At 44.1% G+C, this 13,646-nt stretch overlaps 1 protein-coding gene across 7 annotated transcripts in view; it reads left to right on the top strand.

Moving 5' to 3' along the window:
- ITGB4 (integrin subunit beta 4) overlaps positions 1-13,646 on the top strand; it is a 304,508-nt gene that overhangs the window by 104,087 nt on the left and 186,775 nt on the right. For all 7 annotated transcript variants that reach the window (XM_086930744.1, XM_086930743.1, XM_086930741.1 and 4 more), the window contains exons 5-6: positions 3,721-3,925; positions 4,235-4,331. In XM_086930744.1, coding sequence (XP_086786870.1) covers positions 3,721-3,925; positions 4,235-4,331 — 302 coding nt within the window. The remainder of the gene's footprint in view (positions 1-3,720; positions 3,926-4,234; positions 4,332-13,646) is intronic.

The raw sequence follows: 13,646 nt of genomic DNA, 5'->3' as shown, positions 1-13,646 counted from the left end.
TAAATACCTTCAAATGGTCTATGTAAATATTTCAAACTAAAACAGCAGCTAAGAAAGCACAACGTAAGCAATTTTTGTAATTGTAAAGTGTGATAGAAGTGAACATTTTTAATAGGATCCAAACAAATCAAGACATTACTTAATAATGCACAAATGATAATTATTTGCTGAAACACAGTTTCCAGACATTGTCATTTGTGCACTTTATAGTTTTACAAGAAAATCTAGGGCCTCATTTAGATCTTAGAGGATGGGATATTCCGTCACAAAAGCGGCAGATATCCCGCCTGCCGTATTACAAGTGCATTATATCCTATGGCCCTTGTAAAATGGCAGGCGGGATATCCGTCATGCTTGTGACGGATTTGTGAATACACCAAGATCTAAATCAGACCCTTAGTGTCCATTTCAATGAAAAAATGTGTAGTTTGTAAATGGCAGCATTTTGCCACACCATGCGTCAGTAAAATATTTGTGACCGTGTGCCCCAAAAGTCACACCAGCTGGCTACATACCACACTTTATCTCTGTCCTGCATAGGTGGCTTGAGTAACATTGATGGGAGCACCCCCACTCCGGAAATTGTTCCAGCTCCACGGTGCAATGCTCCTTATATGCAGTGCCGGCTCCTATGCTAAGGCGAGAAGTGCCACGCTACTGCTGTCCGAGCAGTGTAAAAGGAAAAATGAAATGATAATAACGGAAGTTATTATTATTTTATTTTTAGTGTCTTGCAGCCAGAGCAGGGTAGGGCGTGGCTGCGCTCCCGTGACGTTAAGGAAAGCGGAGTGGTTGCAGACCTTAAGTGCGCATGACAGTTTGGCTGGCCATCTGTGACAAACGTATGTTTGGCCATTTGCGCCTGTCTCCAGCCAGGCTGTACCCATCCCATGTTCCAGCGCTGTTGTGTTCCCAGAAATCTGACTTATTGGACCACGGTGATACGCCAGCCTCTGCTCCCTTTAACTGATCACTACAGATACACGAAATGCCCAGAAGTAGAGTGAGCTGAAGGAGGGAGTGCTAGCGGAGTGCAGGTTACTCATTTCCCTAAACATTTTTTGGCTCGTGAGAGGACATGGCTTAGGAGGTGGGCAATCTATGTGGCAAAATCTCACGGAATTTCATGTGGATTTGCGACAGAAAAATCAGTCTCACGTGGTAATTCCCCATTCCTTTGTGTTTTACCCGTAAGAGTTACTGGATGATTTTTTCAGACAATAATAGTAAAATCAATAGCCCCAGTACCATGCCGCTTGTAATCAGGGCACACGCCTGTTGCACTTGTATGCATGTCCTTAAGAAATCCAAAGAGATAAGACATGAGGAGAGAGTTGAAGCAATGATTAAGCCGGAGAATACGCCACTATTCGGTGAACAAGAAGTGCCTTTGTCGCATGCACAAGTTAAGGCGTTGCTAAGGTTAATGGAGTAGGATGTGGGTTTCTTGGCCTATGGGTAGATCAGGTAACTACATCAATACGCTTGCTTTGACTCTCCTAATTAAGCATGGGCAAATTTTGCGAATTGGCAATCCGCAAAATTCGCAAATTCACAGATTTTTTCATTTTTGCGTGTTTGCGGGTGTTCGCGAGGCGCTTTGCGTGTTTGCGGGTGTTCGCGGGGCGCTTTGCAATTTCGCAGGGTTTTTTTTTTTGCCTGCTTAATCACTGCCACCCTCTCATTTTTTATGCCCATCTGCCCTCTGTACCACCCGTTTCTGTGCCCTTCTGGCCTCTGCCCCACTCATTTTTTGTCCCCTTCTGCCCTCTGTCCCACTTTTGTGCCCTTCTGCTCTCAGCCTCACTTAGAATGGGGTCGGCAAGCTGCCAGCGCCATTCTAAAATAGCTAGAAATAGCTTCAACAGGAAGCACTAATAGATAAAGTAAAGCAGGTGCTCCAGTTGAAGGTCAAATTAAGTTACACAATCATTAATCACCCCAATTTTGGGGTGATTAATGATTGTGTTACTGAATTTGAGCAGCACCTGCTTTACTTTATCTATTAGAGCTTCCTGTTGAAGCTGACTTTTGTAACTATTTTAGAATGGCTCTGGCAGCTTGCCGGCGCCATTCTAAAAGAGTTACAAAAGTCAGCTTGAACTTTTGACCCAATCCGTTCCGCTCGCGGATTTTGCAGGAAATTTGCGAATCTCGCGGATTGCGAATTTACCGAAAATCCGTGAAATCCGCGAGCGGAATGGATTTTCCGCCCATGCTTACTCCTAATTTGAGTGGGTCCACATAAGAGGGAGAATCTATAGTGCTGCTAAACATGTACTGCGGGCTTTAATAGATGAAGTTATGCTTAGGTTCCACATCCCCTTCAAAGGAGAGCCTCTCAGTGGCTGATTTAATCCTTTCAGCCAAGTATATCGGAGTTCAGTATTCAGGGCAGTCAGCTGCCCCCATGTCACACGAGGCGCATTCAGCCTGTCTGGCTATTTAGCCAGAAAGCTTAGCGTGCTGGGAATAGTAGGCCCATGCTTGTTATGGGAATAAGAAAACAAATACTAGAATGTGAAGTACTTCTCACATGATGTGAGGCCACTCGGATGCTATGCAAATTGTTGATTGTGTTGGTTCGTAAGACCAGGGTACGAAAGCTGAAAGGAGTCTCTGAAGCGCACTGGAAACTAATGAATTTCCTTAAGACGCACTGACTTGGATTGAAATATTTTCTGGCCAAATATCAGTTTGACAGAAGTGTCTGATGCAGCCTACATACACTCACAATGGTAATCGGTGAGCCTGACGTAGATAGCACTATTATAAGCAGGGCTCCCGGTTTTATGGTATTTATTTTTTGGCTATTTCCGTCTGTATTTATCCATATTTATTTTTTGCCCATTTTATCTGTATTTATCCATATTTATTTTGTGTTTGTGTATAAATGAAGTTGTAAAACTGTACATTTCCATAGTTATGTAGCTGACAGACTTGCACTCATACTTTGATGTCTGTCGTGTTTTAGCTATTTGAGCTGCCAAATATTACACAATACATACACTGGTAGATATTAGCACTATACCATAAATATATGTTAACATATTCCGTTATTTAAAGACATTTCATCCTGTTTTTTGAATTTTCCATGCTGTCCATCTGCTCAGATGCTGGCCTATAATTCATGAAAGAAAACACGGAGAGTCACTTAAAAGAAGCACAATTTTCTATATTTATCCACTTTTAAAGATAAATGCAGACAGAAAACACATTGTTTTCTGTCTGTATTTATCTGTAAAAACGGAAAAGTGGGAGCCTTAATTATAAGCAAGACACACATTTTTCAACCTTTTTCGTTGCTAACGAGTTACAGAGAAAACATAGCACTTGTAGTTTTTGTATTAGGCGTCTGGGAATTAGAAGCCAAGATTTCTTTTTCGTTTCCAGCTTGAGATTGTTACTTCTCATTCAGGCTTCTGCAGGAGGCAGGGCCCTCAGCAGTGCAGGTGATGAAGCCAGAGGACCCTAGATGAGCAGTGTCAGTTAATTATGTGTCTACAGAGGGTGTTCATAGGTAGCCATGTCTTCCAGGCAAGGGGAGCATTAGGCAGTTTTCATTGCCCTCGGTGGTGGCGGGCAGTCAATACTGACCTGCATGTCCACCCATCTAAATTAGGTGCGTTGGAGTATCCTTACCGCCAACATATAAATCAGCCCCTTTGTCTGTTTCCTGTACTTATTGGCATGACTCATAGTGTCCTCTTCTCTTTGCAGAGCTACGAAATTAACACATCTCTGCAGAAGACACAAGTGTCTCCTCAGAGAATGACCATGCGACTGAGGGCTGGCGAGGAGAAAAGCTTCAACATGCAGGTCTTCGAGCCCATGGAAACCCCTGTGGACCTCTACATCCTCATGGACTTCTCCCACTCTATGTCTGATGATCTGGACAATCTGAAGAGAATGGGGCAGGAACTAGGTGAGGGACGAGAGGCACCCTGCCCAGCGACTCTTTTCTTACCAAGTTTACAAGACTACACACCATTGCATTGGCACCTTGTTGTTTGCTACTTTGTAGTGTGGAGCTTTGTGCTGAGTGGTGTGTTCTGTGTGTGCAGTTTGACGGTCGTAGCCTGTTTGAAATTGGCTCCTAGTGGTCATAGGTCAGCTCCTATCGGTAATTTCAAATCTGATGCATTTCTGTAAGTGTTTCATACTCATAACCCTCTCAGTCTCTGTCACGTACCTCTTTCAAATTCTTCAGAATTCTTTGTTTTCTCTTCCTTAGCCGCTGTTGTCACCTCCATCTCCAGGGATTACACAATTGGCTTTGGCAAGTTTGTCGACAAGGTGACGGTGCCCCAGACTGACATGCGGCCTGAGAAGTAAGTGGTAGCCGACCAAACTTGTTGATTCTCATTTTGTAGAACTCTGTCTTTCTCCTTCTTTTTTTGTGCTCCTGATCTCTCTCTCTCTTTTTCTCACACATTCTCTCTCTTTCTGTCCAGGTCTATCTCTTTCACAGTACCCTATCTCACCTCCCTCCCCACTCCTCACCCCTTTTCACTACCACATACTTTCTCCATTTCACTTCATATTCCTCCGCAGTGTGAATTTACCCGTTTTCTCATTCCAAATGTCTTTTACTCTCTTACTCCTTACCCCTGCCTGCTCTTTAATGCACACTACCCCACATTCTCACCCTCATATTGCGCATCTCTCTCTATTGATCTTTGTTCTCCCTTTCCAGTCTTTCTCCCCCACCCTTCATTTTTCGCTCTCTTAAGCTCACCTTCTATCTCTATTAGTGTGTACGCACCTTTCTGCCACTTGTAATCATTCTCTCTTTACTACTCTATCTCATCTCTTTCTATCGTCAGTTTTTTTCTCAGTTTTTCTCTCCATGGATATTAATTACTCTTCAATGCAAACACAAGGAGACGATGGATGGAGCGCTTAAACTTTTGAGACACTAACCCCAGTCACAGATCTGGGTTGAATTCATCATCGTGCTTTAGCTCACTTCGCCACCCCAGTTCAGACCCTGCTATATGCAAATCAGTCTTGAACCTGTGCCTCATGGGAACAGTGCAGACTGAACTGCCAGGCCAGGTGTTCCCTGGACCGGAAACAAGCATCCTGGGACCGGTTTTGGGGTACCACCCCTCATTAGCCAGGCTAGTTTGAATCCAGTGGCAATGTGAGCAAGGGATCCACGTTTGGGCATACCCTGCCAACCTAGGTCGAACAAAGCAAACACAAGGCGATGGTGGATGGAGCGCTGAAACTTTTCAGACACCCATCCCCAGTCACAGATCTGCATTGAATCCATCATCATTCTTTAGCTCACTTCACCACCCCAGTTCGGACCCAGCTATATGACTGGGGGTGAGTGTCTGAAAAGTTTCAGAACCCTGTCCATCATCTCCTTTGTGTTTGCTTTATTACTCTTCAATGCCTTTCACTTTCTTTCTTTGCCTTACAATTACTTTGTCCTCACCCCTCTGTATATTTTTTCTTTATTAGAGGTTTACTTGTATTTTCCATTTGGCACTCGTGTTTTGATTCTTAGATTGTTAGCTGAGAGCGGTGGTTGGTATTTATGTATTTATCTGCCATTCTCCCGTACACGATGAACCTAATGATAAGTAGTGAACATAAGTCACAAAAACAGAAAGTGGATGTTATGAAAAGCCTTTTCTCCTAATACTATGTCCATTTAAACAAAAAATCATTAATCCTGGCATCAAATGAAAGTCCTACATGGAATATTTGCTACTCATAGTTCTAGTCTGAATATTACTACTAGAAACTGATTTATTGGCTTAGTAATTTGTGCATTCGTTTCTTGGTTAGGTTCTACACCACAATAGCCGAATCTTTTTAGTTCAGCCCATCACACAGTAAAGCTCAATTGTAATACTACTCGCTCAGATTAAACAATGGACTTCTTTACTCAATAATCGTATCATCAAATCGATGTATTATTCCTGGTCCACCCAGTGCTCTTTCCAAAAGGGACATTTTAAAGATGGATCTGATATGAATCATCCTAACATATCCCAACGCACTGCACACCCATAGAACACGGTGGCTTCATTTTTCGAACATTCAAACACATAATCTACATTGTCTTTCATTAGTGTGTGGGTCAAGTATGTGTTTTTTGCAAAAATACGTGTCTAATTCCAAAATTCTGAGGAATTTGTCTGAATAGGTGCACAGTTAAATATCTTTGTACTTTATTGTCTCAAACGCCAATACGGAAGTGCTTTGTGTTTTTATAAGTATTCAGTCCTTGCAGAAGGGCTGTACTTCTCCTTGGTGGTGCAGTGGATCTGGCTTTCCACAATTCCCAGATCAGATTACTGACAGAACCAGTCCAGCTCTGCGTTCCCGATATCATCAGGACTGGCTGTAGCTCAAGAATAGAAAAATAGCCACTAACCTTTTCCAAACGCCAAGCGGAGACGACGTGTGATGTAAGTCCCCATGTTCCCCGAAACACGACCCCCAACAAAGGCAAGATAGATACCTCTGCGTGAATTCGTGCCCCCAGGGAAAAAGGGAAAGGGAAAAAATAATAAAGTAGCTGTGGTCTCGGTGTATCACTTGTAGTCCTGGCCAACCGTCAGTGCAGACCCCAAAGTTGTGTACACTACAGTAGGATGACAAAGAATGAGTATAAGTAATGTGAAAGGGAATAACGGGACTCATATATTTTCTATTCTACTTTCCCTACTCACACATATCTCACAAGCTGTCTCTTGAATAATGCTCTCTGTTCTCTGTATGTATTCAGGAACAGAATACTTTCACGAAGTCCAAACACTTCAGAAATATAACTCGTCTGGTAATTCAAACCATTAACAGTCATTGATCTGTATACTAGGTTATCAGCAGTACTTTCTTCATCAATGGTATTTCTTCATACCACACTAAACAGTTGTCGGCGTTGCTGAAGCCTTTATCATTGCACAGTATTCTTCTTTCCAAAATACAGTTTTAGTTACTCTAAACAAAAAGGCCTGCCACGGTAAGAATTGCCTTGCAGTTCTGTGTATAATATCGCCACTAAGAAAAGCGTTACAGCAGAAAGCGTCTTTACCTCAGACACGCCTCTGTAAAACACTTTTACAATTTTCTCGCATGCCCTTTTAAACGCATCTCTTGCGTTCAAAGCACCGCGGCTGCTCGGAACCGTTTTCAGATGCATTAACGATTTCATGAAAGATTGCAATCCTCATGAGGCTTCCTTCGACACAAATACCTGGCAAGAAACAAGTTTTACGAAGTCCTCTGGGAAACACAGTTCAATGGGTTGAAAGCGCTGGAATCTTCATTTTTCAAGCTGAACTCCGGCGGGGAGCACCATCCGCCATTCCAAAACCTCGAGGGAAAATTGACAAGCACTCTCCTGTTGTCTGGGCGGCCCTTGAGTGTGCACCGCCTTCATTCCTCACCAATGTCAAACCTAGGGATGCTGGGACATGTAGTTTTGTGCATTTTTTCCTCAATATTGCGCTTTTCACAGGATAGCAGTGAAGATATTTCTTACAGCGCCAGGAAATCGCTACAGAACCCCCTCTCGAGGACTGCCGTCCCGGCAGTCGACCCGGTTTACCTGGATGCATAGCATGAAAGCTGTCCACCAACTCAGGACAGTGCAAGTTACCCACAGGTTCCCATGTCCTTTCCTCAGGCCCATATCCCTTCTATTCCACCAGATACTGGACTCTACCCCTCAACATACGGGAATCAAGGATGGACTGAACCTCATATTCCTCCTCACCATCTACTTCAATTGGAAGAGGTTTCTCTTGTAGTCTCATACCAGGAATGCAAGGTTGGAGAAGAGAAACATGAAACACAGGATGAATTTGCCAAGACGCCGGAAGGGAAAGCTTCATTGCCACAGGGTTAATGACCTCCACTATACTGTAGGGACCCACATATTTAGGCTTTAATTTGGATACCCCTTTGATATCGAGATTTTTTGTAGAGAGCCAAACCTTATCCCCCACCCTGTAGGTTGGTTCCTCTGTTCTGTGCCTATCAGCAAAACGTTTCTGAGATGATTGTGCGGCAGCCAAACTACGCTTGGCTGCAATCAGTTCTGCCCTTAGGTGTGCATGATGTTCATGTATGCTAGGCACAGGGGAACGAACAGGCATATCAAAGGGTTGTGAGTTGGGGTGGTAGCCGTGTAAACAGAAAAAAGGGGAGCAACCCAATGTGGAATGTTGGGCATTATTGTAGGCAAATTCAGCCATCCATATCAACGTAGTCCACTCCAATCCATTCTGCTGAGTAAAACATTTGAGGTACTGTTCCAGCGTCTGGTTCAGGCGTTCCGTCTTTCCATCTGTCTGAGGGTGGTAGCTGGAGGACAAACGGGCATCAATATCCAAGGTCTTGCAAAGAGCCCTCCAAAACCGAGACGTGAACTGAGATCCCCGATCCGTAATCAGCACACAAGGAATACCATGAGCTCTCACTATGTGTTGAAGGAATACTGCCACCAGTTCTGCTGAAGTCGGTAAGCCAACCAAAGGTATAAAATGCCCCATTTTCGTCAAATGGTCAACCACAACGAGGATCACTGTTTTTCCATCACAGGGTGGCATTTCAACTATAAAATCCATAGACAAGGTATGCCACGGTTGAGGAGGGATGGATAATGGTCTTAGGAGTCCAACAGGTTTCATGTGGAAAGATTTTCCTTGCACACAAATAGCACAGTTCTTAATATACAGCCGAACATCTTCACGGAGTTGAGGCCACCAAAAAGAACGCTCCAAACTGGCAATAGTTTTATAGATTCCGATATGTCCACCCAAGGGGGAATCATGAGTCCAAGCCAATACTTGTTGCCGAAGAGTATCAGTCGGAAGGTAAATGGCAGTGCGATGATATGCAAGGTTGTCTTTTCCTGAACGATGTTCTGGATCCTCCTGTATCAATTCAAGGACATCCATCTCTGCCACAGCAACTCGTACGTCTTCCAGAAAATCGTGATGAGTTAACAAGGCCACTGACAGCGAAGGCTCTTCCATTTCAGTAAGTATCAAGGGAGGTTCCGAGCCTTCGATCTCTCTCTGTTCTCCTGTTTCACCAATACGGAACAGAGCATCCGCCTTCCCATTTTGGGGTCCTGGTTTATACTTAATAACAAAGTCAAAATCGGAAAAAAACAGGGTTCACCTTAATTGCCGGGGAGTAAGGGCCTTGGCGGTTTTCAAAAACAACAAGTTCCTGTGGTCAGTATATATTTCAACGGTATGCACAGCTCCCAAAAGATAGTGACCCCATTCCTCACAAGCTCTCTTTATGGCCAAGAGTTCCTTGTCGGAAACAGAATAGTTGACCTCACAAGGAGTGAGTTTCTTTGAGAAAAAAGCAACCGGATGTAATTGACCTGACACAGGATGGCGTTGGGACAGAACCCCTCCAACTGCATATTGGGATGCATCGGTTTCCAGTACAAAGGGGATCTGGGAATCAGGATGACGGAGAATAGGTGCCTGTGTGAAACGTTCTTTGAGATACCTGAACGACTTGTCTGCCTCCTGACTCCAGACAAAAGGAACGTTCTTTCGCAAAAGACAAGAGATGGGATGTATGATTTTTGAAAAATCCTTAATGAATCTTCGGTAGTAATTGGAAAAACCGAGGAAGCTCTGTACCGCTTTGACATTCTGGGGGGTACACCACTCTGTTATGGCTTCGACTTTACTACTATCCATCTGGAAGCCTTGGGCGTTAATCACATAGCCAAGAAATGACACCTCCTGCGTATGAAATAAGCACTTCTCGAGTTTTGCATATAGCGTATATTGCTGCAATCTTCCAAGCACGGTTTTGACATGTGTTACATGCTCTGCCAGAGTTGATGAATAAACCAAAATGTCATCGATATATACGACGCAGAAGGTTTCCAGACATCCCCGTAGCACCTCGTCCATAAAATACTGAAAAGCGGCGGGGGCGTTGCACAGCCCAAAGGGCATCACCCGATATTCGAACAGCCCAAACTTGGTCCGAAACGCCGTTTTCCACTCATCCCCTCTTTTAACCCGTACCAGATGGTAGGCTCCGCGAAGGTCAAGTTTGGTAAAATATCGGGCTCTCTTCAGTTGATCCATGAGCACTGGGATTAAGGGGAGAGGATACCGGTTCTTTATGGTTACACGATTGATGGCTCTATAATCGATGCAGGGTCTCAATTCTGCACAATCCTACTTCGGAATGAAGAACATGGGCGAGGAAGCTGGAGATGTCAAATGCCAAATAAAACCTGTAGAAAGGTTTTCCTCAATATAGTTCTTCAAATACTCCGTTTCCTTTTCTGTCAGAGCATAGACTCTGCTGCACGGAATGTCAGCCCCGGCCTCCAGTTCTATCCGGCAGTCATATACCCGATGCGGAGGCAAATGGGTAGCCTTTTGTTTATCGAACACAGGAGCATATTCGCTGTACTCCGCAGGAAGGATGGTGGCACAACAATACCGCTCCAGAGAACAGGATGAAGCCAGACATACAGAAGGATTAATACCAGTGGAGCTGGTACTAAACGAGTCTTGAATACAATGCTCTTTGCAATATTCCGAGGACAATGTAATGGTGCGAGCTGCCCAGCTGACCTGAGGATCATGAAGTGTCAACCAAGGCATGCCCAGGATGAGTCGAAATTGAGGGGCATCAATAACATCAAACTGAATATATTCTTGATGGTTTACACTGGTCTGCATCAAAAGAGAACGAGTATGATATGACACAGGGCCTGAAGACAACACAGTTCCATCAACCGCCTTGACCAACTCAGGCTTTTTCTTCTTCATGCAAACGATCCCGATCTTCATTGCATATTCTTGGTCGATGTAATTACCAGTTGCCCCGGAATCCAACAAGGCATCGATATTCAAGGAATCGTGAGAAGTAATCCAGAGCTTGACCTTCAAATTCATATGGGCCACAGCTGGATGCAGGGTATTAGCAAGTACTGGTGAGATCGTTGAAGAATAGGAACCCAAGGCAGAGATCTCTTCCTGATTTGGATTTGTCAGTTTTCCGCCGGCTCACGTGCTTGGATACTGGCTTGGACACGGGGAACAAAAGATTTTCCAGGTACTGCATTACGGGCTCTACAATCCTTAATAAAGTGTCCCCCTTTTCCACAATACATGCACTGTTTCAGTCTTCGTCTTTTGTCTCTTTCTTCCGGTGAAAGGGGACCTCGAATACCTCCTATCTTCCTAGGTTCAACACCTTTAGTTACCTTAGGATGTTCCTCAGCAGGGCTCTTAACTCAGGGAAAAAAGTATCGACCATCCCCTCTATTTCTGTCCCCTTTTCGTTCTAAGAGACGATGATCCAACTGAACAGTTAGATCTATCAATTCTTCGCAGGTTTTGGGAAGTTGGACCACTTGAGACAGGACGTCCTTCAGTTCTCCCCTTAACCCTTGATAGAACAAGGAAATCCTTTTTGCAGGAGGCCTTTCGGTTTCAACCACTAACCTATTAAAGGTGGTAATATATGTTAGAAGATCTTGTGTTCCCTCCCTCAGGGTAATCAACTCCCTGTCTAAGGTCAACATATGGGATTTCCTATTGAAAAATTTTCGAAGCTCCAAACAAAAATTAGGAAAACTATGCAGTACTGGATCGTTTCTTTCTAGTAAGGGTATCGTCCAACTTGCAGCGTTCCCTCCCATGTAGGACATCATGAAGGTAGTCTTGGCAGAGTCATCCTGGAATACCCCGGGTTTGCATAAGTAATGTAACCTACACTGATTGAGGAAGGTTTCAAATTTACGTGCATCCCCAAAGAACCGTTCAGGAGGAGCCAATGGTATTCCCATGTTTTGATTTACATGTACCCTCTGAGCAGGGTCAGTGGGAGAGGATGTTACTTGCGGCGTTACAAAAAACCCACCCCCTTCTGCACCTAGTGGAGCAGTGTACGTCGCAGATAATGGAGGAGGCAACGTAGCAGGCTTTATATAGGGAACCCCCCCAGTGCTTACTCGAGAAAGTCCTGCTACCTCCCTCCGGAGAATGCCTACTTCTTTATACAAAGGCCTAGTTCTCTGATCTGGAAGCATTTACCTTCAGCTGTAAGGCCGCTAAGCTTTCCACCACAGAGGTCAACACTGTCTCGACCTACATCGTCCAGGCTGGCTATATATACTTGGGCTTGTCAATCTATCAGGATTGGCTGTAGCTCAAGAATAGAAAAATAGCCACTAACCTTTTCCAAACGCCAAGCGGAGTCGACGTGTGATGTAAGTCCCCTAGTCCCCCGAAACACGACCCCCAACAAAGGCAAGATAGATACCTCTGCGTGAAAAAGGGAAACGGAAAAAATAATAAAGTAGCTGTGGTCTCGGTGTACCACTTGTAGTCCTGGCCAACCGTCAGTGAAGACCCCAAAGTTGTGTACACTACAGTAGGATGACAAAGAATGAGTATAAGTAATGCGAAAGGGAATAACGGGACTCATATATTTTCTATTCTACTTTCCCTACTCACACATATCTCACAAGCTGTCTCTTGAATAATGCTCTCTGTTCTCTGTATATATTCAGGAACAGAATACTTTCACGAAGTCCAAACACTTCAGAAATATAACTCGTCTGGTAATTCAAACCATTAACAGTCATTGATCTGTATACTAGGTTATCAGCAGTACTTTCTTCATCAATGGTATTTCTTCATACCACACTAAACAGTTGTCGGCGTTGCTGAAGCCTTTATCATTGCACAGTATTCTTCTTTCCAAAATACAGTTTTAGTTACTCTAAACAAAAAGGCCTGCTACGGTAAGAATTGCCTTGCAGTTCCGTGTATAATATCGCCACTAAGAAAAGCGTTACAGCAGAAAGCGTCTTTACCTCAGACGCGCCTCTGTAAAACACTTTTACAATTTTCTCGCATGCCCTTTTAAACGCGTCTCTTGCGTTCAAAGCACAGCGGCTGCTCGGAACCGTTTTCAGATGCATTAACGATTTCACGAAAGATTGCAATCCTCATGAGGCTTCCTCCGACACAAATACCAGGCAAGAAACAAGTTTTACGAAGTCCTCTGGGAAACACAGTTCAATGGGTTGAAAGCGCTGGAATCTTCTTTTTTCAAGCTGAACTCCGGCGGGGAGCACCATCCGCCATTCCAAAACCTCGAGGGAAAATTGGCAAGCACTCTCCTGTTCTCTGGGCGGCCCTTAAGTGTGCACCGCCTTCATTCCTCACCAATGTCAAACCTAGGGATGCTGGGACATGTAGTTTTGTGCATTTTTTCCTCAATATTGCGCTTTTCACAGGATAGCAGTGAAGATATTTCTTACAGCGCCAGGAAATCGCTACAGATATATCTGAGCAACTTAATTCAGACACTGATGCTGCACTATGTCGTTTGGGGTTCCTTACTGTATTTATTTCCTCTTAACGCTTCAGCAGAGTTTATTTTATTTTGGGTCTCTATTTGGGTTTCCAGTGGGTTGTATGATTGTGCTCACCTTCTTGCGATAGGAAATTGCTGAGGTGTGTTTATATATTCCTGCTATTTCTTTGTAAAGTGAGAAGCTTAGCATGTAGTGTGTGAGTGTCAGACTCATTTGTACTGAAGCCCGGTCGCAGGAGCTAGCCCTAACTAAGCCTCTACTCATGAAAAACTAGCCAGAATTAATGCAATGGAAGGGC

Source organism: Lissotriton vulgaris, chromosome 7, assembly GCF_964263255.1.
Source record: "Lissotriton vulgaris chromosome 7, aLisVul1.2, whole genome shotgun sequence".
Taxonomy (NCBI): domain Eukaryota; kingdom Metazoa; phylum Chordata; class Amphibia; order Caudata; family Salamandridae; genus Lissotriton; species Lissotriton vulgaris.
The sequence above is the reverse complement of the archived record's forward strand: the minus strand, read 5'-3'. Positions and strand labels throughout refer to the sequence as shown.